Below are 12,351 nucleotides of genomic sequence, written 5' to 3'. Positions count from 1 at the left end.
AGGCCACAAAAGACCCCTGTGTGAAGCATGTGGTGCTGAAGAATTATTGTCTTTTATGTAATCGGGGATCTGCGTTTTTGTCAGAAACTGATGGATTATGGGGATTATAAAACATAAATGCAGTTAATGGCAAATTTAAAAATGAAAAAAAAAAAACCACATGAAAGGCAAAGTTAAAAGGCCTGGCGCTTCAACTCATTTCACAAGTAGGCATGCATGCCATCCTAATCTCCCTCACATACTTGTGGAGCTTTTTATAGCCAAGCGAAGTGCGCGGCCGTTTAATCCTTTGATTTATTTGCCACTTCGGCGGCCAACTTCCATATTTTATTTTCTTTCATTGTGTGCACAGAGGAACTCGTCCTGAAAGTCTCTGCTGGCTGCTTCTGTCTTTTTCGAGTTCCTCATTCTGGTAATGGAGGCTGGTACCGAGTGCCATTCACTTGAGGTTTGTTTTATAAAATTGCAGGAAATAAGATATAGAGATACCGGACCCCAAGCCCACACGGGACTTTTCTTTACCATGATGTGCACACAAAGATCAGGGTCTCCATTAAAGCAAGGCATGAAGTCTTGAGCTCCAGGGCAGCACAGACCGGGGGTCCCATCACTCGACTTCACACACACAATTGCTGGATCTCGTTTGCTCAGAGGAAGTCGCAGGGGATGGTGGATTACATGAATCCCTCACAATGAAATCTTGCTGCGCCTCGAGACTATCGCGAGCTTCACACAGTATGGCTGCTGGTCACCGTGGAGCATCGATCTGCAGAGCAGATAATGAAGTTAAGTCATGTAGTCACCAGAGCTTCTAACCAGGAATTTCATTAATCAAATGTCTGCGCCGAAACAAGGAACCAAAATCAGTAGCGAGGAGTCGAAAGCCAGGAGTCCTAAATGATGAAAATCACACGTGAGGTTCGTGAGAGCAGGCAAATGGCCGTCCAGTAGAGTGATTAATGGAGGGTAATGGAAGCAAAACACGCCGCTAGAACTTCATTTGATAACTGCGATTAAGTATTGAAGTTGCTGTGTTCATTTGAATTCATTGTAATTTAAGACCATCCTGTGGTCTGCTGGGGTCTTAAATAACACAGGGGGTGGAGTCTAGAGCAGCAGCATCTGGTGGCTCCACCCCCTAGGCCCAACATAAAAGGGAGAGAAAAAAAATTTATGAATACTTAATTAAAATAATACAGTAACCACATATATAGTAAAGGATAATAAGTCAGCAATAATAAAATAAAAAGAAAACACAAACAATTTACTAAAATATATTTCCAACACAACAAAAATATTGCAAAAATCAAATCTGAGCCAAGGATCAAACCCCATAACCAAAGGTCGGCGTCCCCCACTTCCTGGTTGTCCATGGTTTCAGATTCATTTCTCGTGTGGTTCATTCGTTGTGATTTAGCGCCTTTTACTCAACTCGTTGGCATATTGGGCTTAATTCTGTTTGCTCTAAATTGACCCCGCTAGTATTCTGACCCTGGTTTTTGGTAAACGTCCATCTCCTGGACCATTTACAAAAAAAAAGTTTGTAAAATTTGTCAGGTATAAAATAAATTAATAAATAAATAAAGCCCAACAAGATGAAGGCCACTGGTGGCTCCTGTCCTCAGGCCTGCTTAAAACCGTTGAGGTGACCTTTGTGACTTCTGCTTGTGCCTCTTGATGCTCAGTGTTGGCAGAGCGAGGCTGAAACGCACAAAACAAGCTGCCAGCGGGCTTTTGTTAGAAACGATCCTTTAAAAAGAAGTGTGGCTTGGTCTCCATGGCAACTGAGTGCCCGCCATTTCCATCCAGCCATTCACAGGAGATGCTGACACGGCTCTCAGAAGGCAGGCCTGTAACTGAGATGTCTGAACTCCTCTGTTTTTTTTTGCGTTTGTGTGCAGCGGTGGGCAGGTAGCGGTCGAGGGAGTCAGCTGACAGGGTCAGATATGACATACTGGCCACCTGTTTAAAAAAAAAAAAAAAAACAAACAAAAATAACCGTCATGCCGTTTTAAAGCTAGCATTGTGAGACATTATGGTCAGGTGCCATCAAACGTGAGGACACTCAGACATGTCTGTCAACAGGAGACGCCAGTTATGATAGCCCACCTTTGATGTAACCAGTACAGAAGCTGTGCCAATACGTCACCAGGTGCCTGATGAACTGTTACAGAAGGTAGTGGTGGGCCTTAACCCCCCGACCTACGTCACTTTGACGTCCACTCTGAGTAGAGCTCATGTGTAACTTGTGGCCGCCGGTATTTACACATTTGTTGTGTTTGTTCTAGTGAGTGTTTAGGGCTGTTGTGCGCCTTTTGTGGGGTTTTGAAGAACCAAGAAACTGAATCGGAGGTCCATTTCTTTATTTTTCTGCCCCCTGACCGCTGAGTATCTGTTGATGTTCTACCACAAGTTCATTTTGTTTTCGTTGGCAGGTGCCATCATTCTAAGAACGTGGTGTTGTTTCCATGGAAACGGATAACCAGAATTCCCCAGGACACACTCCTTCGTAATGTTGGTATAAAGGGCATTCCCTTCAACTCTGGGGTAGCCCCAGTATTCGGATAGCCAACTTCTTCTTACTGATGAAGTCGACTTCCTTTCTGCTTGCGTATCGTTTCGCTCATTTTTTTGACCCTAAATTTTTTTGAAGTTTGTATTTTTTTCCCCATGTATTTTGTTGCTTCTGGCCGTTGCCATTTTAAGGGTCGTCCATTGCCACAGAAATCCTTCCCATGCTACTCCAAGATGGCATGACAGAGATGTCGACCGCATTAAACGTGCCTTTACTTTGAGAATTGTTGGGATAGCCTGCCGCTCTGACCTGAGCCTTAAGTGTTGCTGGCATTGACGTTTCTCTCTTTGATCGCTGCTTTCGACCTTTTGCTTCATTTTCTGACCTCATCTTTTCTCCTGGTCCTTCCTCATAATTTTTTTTGCAATTTTTTTCTGTCTTTTCCTGAAGTGCCACTTGGGAGGCACAAAATGCCGAGACAAAAAATGGCAACAAGACACGCTTGAAAAGTATTTATGCGGCTTCATAAACAAATTATTAATACGCAACAAAGACGTGTTAATATTCCTGTAGGTCAAAATAAGCAACACGGAAAAGAAACGTTTAAGCAAGCATCCCTATCATCATTCCCACCAAAGTTTACAAACAGATGCAAACAAATGAGCAGAAAGAATCAACGGGTGCAGGCAAACAACAAGATAAATGTCAGCTGCTACAACACAGATTGACAAGTTCATCGAAATTCGGCATCAAAGTGAGTGAGCATTCCAACATGTGGACACTGGAGCTGCAGTCATAGTGCCGATGCCATAATGTCTTTGAAAACCCAAATTAGGGTCTAGCACACCAAAACTGCTTCTAGCGTCATCGGCAGGATAGCATCCATCCATTCATGCAGTGGGTTTTTCGTTCATGGTATAAAGTGTCGAATATTTGCATTCATTTGCTTAACAGATGCTTTTATCCAAAGGGACTTACAGAGGAGGTCAACATAATCGAGTAAACCTCAGTCTGGGGGACAGTTTGGGAGCAGGTGTGACAAGACAAAGTCGATCTCTGTTATGATGTCCAACTTTAATGATTTTTTTGTGTGGATTCCTGAGCAGCTCCTATTCATCTGTACAAGGATATGCTTTTGAGACGCGAGGAATTCTATTATGAGATTCGATTCTATCTAGAACCTGTTTTTAGAAAGTTCCTATTTTTAATCCCATTTTGTCTCAATGCCATTTTGGTTTCCCATTCAGGAAACTGCTATGTTAAGTTTGTGTTTCTGCCATCTCCATGGAGATCTTGCCCAGAGTTCCCCTGGGTGCGCTCATTTGTGACGTCAGTCTGGCGGTGAAACGAAGGTCACCCAGATGTTTCTAGGATGTCCGAGCTCGTTTTGCTGCACTGAAAGTTCAGTATGCAGTCCGTCTGGTTTTTTGAATCCCCCACCTTTGTTTACGACTCCGGCTTCTCCAATCACGTTTTTCCTTTGACAGAAGATCCCCTTGAGTGCTGGTTTTGACCTTTAGCCGATCATTACGGTATGATTGTTCTGATTAATTTCATCTCCTTTCTACTGTCTCTTATGAGTCGGTATAATTGCCACAAGCGAAGAGCTCAGAACAAAACACACGTGTAATGAAATGTCTAATGACTTGATCTGGACATGATCACATGGACCTTGAGGTTCTGATCCTGACTGCTAATCCCAGGTCACCGTTTCTCTCGTAGGATCACATGCTAATCAACATGCAACACGTCTCTACCCTCCAGTGCTATGATTTGACAGCGTGACTCCCATCTTCCTTACGTAAAACAAATCTCGTAGCATTATCATCATACCGCTGCAAACAGGACATTACTGTCCAATTTTCCCCAAAATCCTCTCTTTATCTCCATGACAGTAAGGGGGATATGGATTAATGTGCATGTGAGCAACACAAGAACGATGTTAACTGGACCGCGAGCTGCTTGTGTGTTCAAGAAATGTAATGAGAGTCGATGTGTAAGACTCGGTGGGGCGGCTGCCAAACCGTCTGATAAGGTAACTGTCCTGAGTTACCAGTGGTACTTGCGAGGAGTCTCGCCTCCAGGGGGTCCTCTCCACCTGACGTGTTTTATCCATGTTTTAATAATTGTCTTGTTTTGTTTTTTAGCAGACAGATATCCGTATCTTATGTGAGCGTAGCTTTGTGCAGCTGCACCACAGTGGGGAGTTGAGTGTCACTGACGGCGAACACATCCTATAATTACGGAGCACTGAACTTGAATGTTAAGCCGTTATCTTTACAGATTAAACACCACTTTGCAGTTTTAGCAGACATTTGTGTCGGCATCCAAAAAGGACTCATTTCTTGTTTTAGCACACGAGCAAAGATGCAGCCTGAAGTCGGGGACGCCAGTCATCAACTTGAACTTTCTCTGAATGTATCTTTTATGAATTGTTTTAATTTGATGGGATCTTTTTTGTTTGTTTCTATCTGATTTTAGCTTTTAGAGTTATTTGACAGTGAAGATCCACGTGAGCGAGACTTTCTAAAGACCGTACTTCATCGGATTTATGGGAAGTTCCTGGGGTTACGAGCTTTCATCAGGAAACAGATCAACAACATATTTTTACGGTAGGTTAGCCTTTTAGAAACAAGCAGGCCTTCTACCTGCACACCCAAATGGAGCCAAGCTGGTAATCCTTAAGAGGGACAGGGAAGCCAATGGAAGCCCCCGGCTCACAATTACAGAACAATGATTATTCGTATTTAAAGGTTTTATTAACAAATATTGAAAAACAGGAACAAAAAATAAGGGGATAACAAAAATGAGTCCTAGGCAGGTAAACCTAGAAGGCCAACGTAAAAGCAACCAAAGTGAGTCTACGTATGTCAACTGACATTAATCTGCATTTGTGTCCACACTAACCCAGCATTTTTGACCACAAAGACACTTGAAAAATGCCCCCTAGTGCCGTAAACTTCTGAAAACGTCACCTCACTGTTGCGGTTTGGATGGATAAATGTGGTGAGTTTTGAAAACGCTGACTCTACTTTTGCTTTTGATGTAGCCCTTCCCTGATTAGATGGGAGCTCATTGCGACTTCTCATTTTCTGACTGGTCACAGTTCATGTCAGAAAACCACATTCTAGCATAGTGGGCATACAGGAGTGGCTGTCTGTGTGCGTCTAAAGTGCGGTTTGTACACTTCAAGTGCTGCACATGTGCAGAAAAAGGGCAAATCATTTATTGGTTGCAACCGTTTTGTGATGAATCCCGACCGGGACCAGCAGCATCACCGTCACTTCTGGGAGTATTCTCCTGATGTACACGTGATGAATGTCTACACCATATACATTTTTGATCATTTTAGCATTGGCTGATGTACTTTAGTAAACGATGGACTGTGATTGGTTCATTTTAAAAACACCATTTTTAAATGAAAACGCAGTAGTGTTGATTCTCCAATATCTGAGGCCCAGAACAGAAAGTGGCTTTTCCCCCCCAGACTCCAGCGCAGGTTTCAGCCTGTGCAGACCTCAGAGCGTTGATGCTCTTTAACTGAACCACCTGACTGTCCTACCAACACGGGCATCAGCTTTAGAAAAGGAGCAGAAGTGCGAGAGTCTGTGCTGAATGAAAAACTGCACAGTGGCTCCCATCTTAATGAAACACGACTGTGCAGCAGCACCTGCTCCTGGTCAGCATACATGACTTAACGTAACCGTGATCTGATTAAATGAATTTGTTTCTGACTGGCCATAATAACCGGAAGCTTAATCCCACATCTAATGCTGAATGTCTGCAGGTATCATGGCAGGAGTGTCACTTACTCAAATCCAATGAACATGAAGGCCTTGGAAACAATATGAAGATAAAGAAATGGTCTCAAACGTAAATGGAATGCGGTCAATTCATTCTTAAATACATCCTAAGAGGGTGTCACTCTTTTTAGCAACTGTGGCCTTTGCTCCAGAGATGATGTCTTCAGATGGTGCCCGACCTTCCCAGGGTGCTTTGAGCCCTAATCTTGTCGGTGGGTTGGCAGTGGTGGACAAATCCCTGCCAGTTGGCTTCTGCCTTCCAGCCCAACTCCTCCCTTTTGTGCCATCACCAGCAAGGGGGTCTCTTTCTACTGCCTCTCTTATTCTGTGAGCAGATCTTTCTTTCATTCTTTCTATGATATCCCCATGTTGACCCTGCAGGGAGCCCTCTATGGCCCACCACAACAGGGCATAAATAGCCACACTTGAACCATTCATCCCTGCACTCCTGGACAGAGGCCGGGTACAGGATTAGAGCCAGGCCGGCTACGACATGACTTAACGTTCTGCTGAAGGCAGAGGCCTATTATGGCAGCACTGGGCACAAGTCAAGACCAAGCATTGATTGACAGGATGCCAGGCCATCACACTGCACACCACCCTCGTGCACTCACCTGGAGCCAATTTAGACGTAACCATAATGTTTTATATTTACAAGTATCAAATTATCTTAATCTGCACATCTCTGGAAAGTGGGAGGAAAACCCACACAGTCACTTGGTCACGGGATTTGGGCATCGAGGCCCCCACAACACCTCTGTCATTGAACCTGCTGAATCCAGTTTGGTCATTACAGGACCCCCATTGTACACGGCCCTCACTCCTAGCAGGACCGCAGCAGTTGAAAGTGAGCCGGTGGGAGCAGCACGCATACGTCACGGAGCTAAAGGAGCCGATGGCGCGACTTAAAAGTAGGTCAGCCGAGTATGAATCAGTGTGGAGCTTAATTACAGATAGTGTTGTGTAAGTGAGGAGGGGGGTTGGGGGTGGGCTGGGGCGTAATCTGCTGGAATGGAGACGATGATGTGAACGAAAGGTCAGGGCAGATATGGCGGAGCCGCTTAGTTAAGCACCGGCAGGATTACAATGGCATCCTTCACTTTACGAGGCTGCTCAATGAACCCCTCGGGTGTGCTTTTGTTTCCTCTCAGTATTTGTGTCAGGGGTGGGACTCACTTTTACCTATGACTTTTTTTTTTTGTTTTTTTGATAGATATATATACGAGACTGAACATTTCAATGGAGTAGCGGAGCTGCTGGAAATCTTAGGCAGGTATGATGGCCGTGCGGAATCCTGGAAAGGCATCCATGTATTTTGATAAGTTCACATATTAAGAGTTACCAATGAGAAATGCGATTCTGTAACACTTAGTTTTACCAGGACTCTTTCCTGGCCTCTGCTCCTCTTTTTTATTATCTTTCTATTTTAACATTTTTGTTTGTTCTCATCTTGTGTTTATCATGTAAAATCATGATGTCGTTATTCTAGTTTCTGCTGATTCTTCTCTGTACAGTGGATTCAGAGAGTCTTCAGTCCCCTTCACTTCCTGCACTTTATGGTGTTGAACATTTAACTTGAAATGGATAAATTTGCCATTTTGCCCGTCAATCAGTCATTCAATAACCCCTCATGACAAAGTGACAACATGTGACCAGAAAGGTTTGTAAATTTATTAAAAATCAAAAACTGAAATCTTCCATCCCTAGAAATATTCAGAGCCTTTGCTGTCACACTCCAGATTGTGTTCAGGGGCCTCCTGTTTGCTTTGATTCTCCTTAAGAAGTTTCTAGAACTTGATTAGGGTCCAGCAGTGGCAAAGTGATGTCGTTTAGAAAGGCACAGGTGGACCTGTGTAAAGAGGGACCCATAATTCACACTGCACGGCAGGACAAAAACCAAACCATGAAGTCCAACGACATTCTGTGTAGACCTCCACGATCAAAGTGTGGTGAAGCACAGATCAGGGCAAGGAGATCAAACCATTTCTAAAGCTTTGAGTGTTTGAAGGAACACATTGGACTTGAGAATTGTTAAACGGAAGACGTGTGGAGCCATCAGGACTCTTCCTGAAGTTGGCTGCCTGGCCAAACAGAGAAAGTGGGCAAGAAAGATCTTGGTCAAGGAGTTGACTAAAAACCCCAAGGTCACTCTAACCTTGTTCTAGAAGTTCTTTGCTGAGATGAGAGCTCCTGTTGGAATCCGGAGTAAAGGATTCTGAGAGCTGAGGAAAAAGATTCTGAGACAAAACTTGGAAGTCATTGGGCAGAACTCCAAGTACTCTGTCTGGTGAAGACCAAGCAGTGCTCGTCTCCTGCTTAATATCATTCATACTGTGAAGGCTGGTCAGAATTGAGCGGAGGATGAATGCAGAGAAGTCCTTGGAGAGAACCTGCTTCAGAGTATACACACACACACACCGCCTCAGACTGGAGTGACGTGACAGCTCAGTGACCCAAAGCATACCGCCAGGACAACACTGCAGTGGCTTGGGGACATATCTCTGAATGTGCTTGAGTGACCCAGACTTAGGTTGTGTGTGGAGAGACCTAAAGGTGGCAGTTCAAAGACACGTCCCATCCAGTCTAACGGAGATTGAGAGGATCTGCTGAGAAGAATGGAATAAACTGGCAAAATCCAGGTGTTCCAAGCTTGTACAGACCAACCAAGAAAAACCGAGGCTGGAATGGCTCCCAAACGTACCGAATTAGGGGTCTAAATACGTCTTGAAATGAGAGACTTCAGTCTTTGATTTTTTTAATACATTTGTATGCTTTTCTAAAAACGTTTTCACTTTATCATTTTGGATTGTTGAGCGTAGATTATGAGTCCATTTCAAATTAAATCTACAACACAATAAAGTGTGCAGAAAGCGAAGGGCTCTGAATAGGCACTGAATCCACTGTGTGTTAAGCCATAGAGACCGGGCCCTCTGATGCTGCACCAGTGGCTGCACATGGCCTATGAGATGGCCAAAGATGCCTTAGGCCTGTGCTGAGCCATCAGGTCCTGTTGTGCTGCTCGTCTTTCCTTTGTTTTCTGGATTTTGTACATCTTATTGGTCAGCAGACCTTCTCGTTTGTCTCTCATAGGTTGGTTCATGGATGTTACCCAGTCATTTTTTTTTTGTGTTTTTTTTTTCCTGATCAAATAAAGTACATAAATAAAATTTTATGATGTTGGGAGTTGAATGCAGGAGAACTGGGGGGGTACCATAAGAGATGAATGGCAGGGCGGCTCAAGTGTCTTCTACTGTAGATCCTCCCACCTTTAAGCTAATGTTCATTTTTTTGATTCATTGCAGCATCATCAACGGTTTTGCACTTCCATTAAAAGCGGAGCACAAGCAGTTTCTCATGAAGGTGCTCATTCCCATGCACACGGCACGCGGCTTGGCTCAGTTTCACGCTCAGGTAAGTCCCTCTTATGGCAGTTTCCCACATTTGCACAAGTCAGTCCATTTTCTGTTCCTGGTTTAAGCATTAAAAGGTCTTGGAGAGCCAATGCTTATGTTATCCTCGGGGCAGACCCCCAAGATGTGGGCATAGGGCACTCAATAATCCCATCATTCGGTCAATAGCAGGGGATTAAAGTGTGGTTATTGAATTTGTCATCATATGTTGTACGCCTACAGTCTGAATAATCAGTTTGCTGAGTGTCATCGTGCTGAAGTGACTGACATTTATTCTACAGTCGTGCGCATGACTTGGACAAAAAAAAATTGTACATTAGGACAAATGGGACATCAAGGCAATGACAGTCTCCTTCTTCATAAAGCGTTTGTTCCCCGTAGCCAGACTGTTAATCAGCGCCGTCACACTGAACTGGAGCACCCAAAGCTCCCTGACATCGCACCGCACCGCACATACCAAGTTTTCTTTCAAGTGTTTTTAACCAGAAACAATCTGGTGGCTTCTTTGTATCTCCTGCTTTTGCCAGATCTCACTCCCTGTGGCTTGTTTTTGTACCCAAAATTAAAATTGAGGCTGAAAGGAATAAAATTTCCTACCATGGAAGAAATTCAGAAAAAAAAAAAAACAAAGGAGGCATGAAGGATGAGTACAGGAACAGGAGGAGCGCTGGGTAGGGTGTTACACCTCAGGAACTTAAAGGCAATTGCTGTCAGTTTTAGAGTAAAGTTTGTTTTTATTTTAATTCTGGGAATTTTTGGACCAACCATGCTGGCCCAATTTAGAGACGCCATTTATGGAAGGGTGGGAAGCGGATTAACTGAAGAAAACCCATATGAACTCCACCAGCATGGACCTGCTGTGCCATCTGTGCAGTTATGAAACCTGCCTCCGGTGGGCCCCAGCACCTAATGGGGTCACTAGTCCTTCAGAGGGTCCACACTCAGACTGGTTCTATCAATGCTTCACATTCATCACTGCAATGTGGAAGGAAAATCCAGACAGCCAGCCCCCAGTCTGTGCTTTTCTTATTAATGTCAAGAGAAGGCAGCGGCCAAACCTCCGATTCACCTTCCGTTCTTTTAAATATTTCCATTTTATGAAACCTTTCGGCGATGATAGCACTTTTTAACAGCCTGACACCAACATGTCCGAGATGATGATGATGATAATAAATGAAATGACCCAGCTGATGGAGTCAGAATCGGTCAAGAGCTGAGTCTGGCCTGCTGGTGTGTAGTGAGCAGCCAATCGCAGAGGCTCGAATGACCAGCTCACCTCCCACGGCAACCGGCGACTCTTCTATGAGCAGAGACGTCAGTAAGTCGCATTTCATTTTTGGTTTCTTCCCAGATTTGTGTTTCCCATTAAAGCTCCATATTTTCATTCATTCTTGTTTACTATGGCACCATGTTGCATGTTGCTCGGGCATTAAGTAAAGCCGGCGTTTCACGCAGACTCAATAATTATTCCAACTCATCGCCAGTCCAAACAAAACAATTTTTGTTTACCGTATTCACCATTTCTGTCCTGTGTGTGTAAATGCAAACTACAAATGAACGTCTAGCGCGGAGGTCACTTCTTCCCATTTCCACCGATACGCGCCTTCCCAGAGTAGGTGAATGGCCGTGTCACATGATTTAGTCGATACGCATGTTCAGAAAACTGAAGGATGTTCTTGAGTTTCATATGTCAGTCGAAAGTCCAAGGAGCTCATCTTCAATGTCAAAGGTGCGTCTTGTCTTTTTGGACCCAATAGTTCCCGATAAATCTGTGTATCCGTGTTGTCCTTTATCTTCTCATACACTCAGCTGATTATTCTGCTGGGCTACTGGCCACCTCTGTTAACTGCTATGAGAAGGACAAGAGGACGAGATGCAAAGAATACGCTCCTTAGGTCTCACTGAAAATAAAAAAAACAAGAATAACAAGAAGAGCAGGTAACACCCGTGTATTCAAGGATGTCGATTTGCGTGGCGGTGGGCTTTCAAAATGGTTTATTACTATAAATAGTTTATTCTTAAACCTCTAAAGATGATATGCTGACGATATTTCTTAATAAGATTACTGCAAAGAAAAAGTAAAGGCCAGTGATAATGAAATGTGAGCAGCAGTGCCCTCTGCTGACAGAAAGACAACATGCAGCCAGTGTGTAGAAGGGATGTGCACAGGCCTGGTCAGCTACACGAGGGAGTGGACCCTCTGAGGGGATCCACGGCTGCATTATTTTCTAGAAAACCAGGATGCGATATTTGCAGACTGTTACCAGTCATATTATGTGTGCTACTCTTGTAACTCTCACTTTACTTTGTGCGTTACTAGTCTGGCTAAAGCAAGGACCGGGCTTTGAACAGATGTGATCCGTCTGCTCTTTTGTGAAACACCCTTTGCAGACTCGAGTGTCTTGTTCAGGTTGTCCAATGCAGTTCTTTCACTTACTGATGTGCATTTTATTTATTTTTTATTTGCAGCTGGCTTACTGTGTAGTGCAGTTCTTGGAAAAAGACCCAACGCTTACAGAGCCGGTGAGTACTCATCCTGCTGATCTCATTCACCTCACTCATCAGCGCCTCACTGATGGCTGCTCATCCACTTTTAAACACCTGGCAGATGCCACGTTCCTTA

At 44.0% G+C, this 12,351-nt stretch overlaps 1 protein-coding gene across 1 annotated transcript in view; it reads left to right on the top strand.

The window, feature by feature from the left end:
* Nucleotides 1–12,351, top strand: part of ppp2r5a (protein phosphatase 2, regulatory subunit B', alpha isoform) — a 69,774-nt gene that overhangs the window by 46,226 nt on the left and 11,197 nt on the right. Inside the window, exons 5-8 of the mRNA XM_028820561.2 lie at nt 4,997–5,127; nt 7,532–7,591; nt 9,621–9,729; nt 12,198–12,251. Coding sequence (XP_028676394.1) covers nt 4,997–5,127; nt 7,532–7,591; nt 9,621–9,729; nt 12,198–12,251 — 354 coding nt within the window. The remainder of the gene's footprint in view (nt 1–4,996; nt 5,128–7,531; nt 7,592–9,620; nt 9,730–12,197; nt 12,252–12,351) is intronic.

Source organism: Erpetoichthys calabaricus, chromosome 15 (assembly GCF_900747795.2).
Source record: "Erpetoichthys calabaricus chromosome 15, fErpCal1.3, whole genome shotgun sequence".
Classification (NCBI taxonomy): Eukaryota; Metazoa; Chordata; class Cladistia; order Polypteriformes; family Polypteridae; genus Erpetoichthys; species Erpetoichthys calabaricus.
This window is presented reverse-complemented; position numbering and strand designations above follow the sequence as displayed.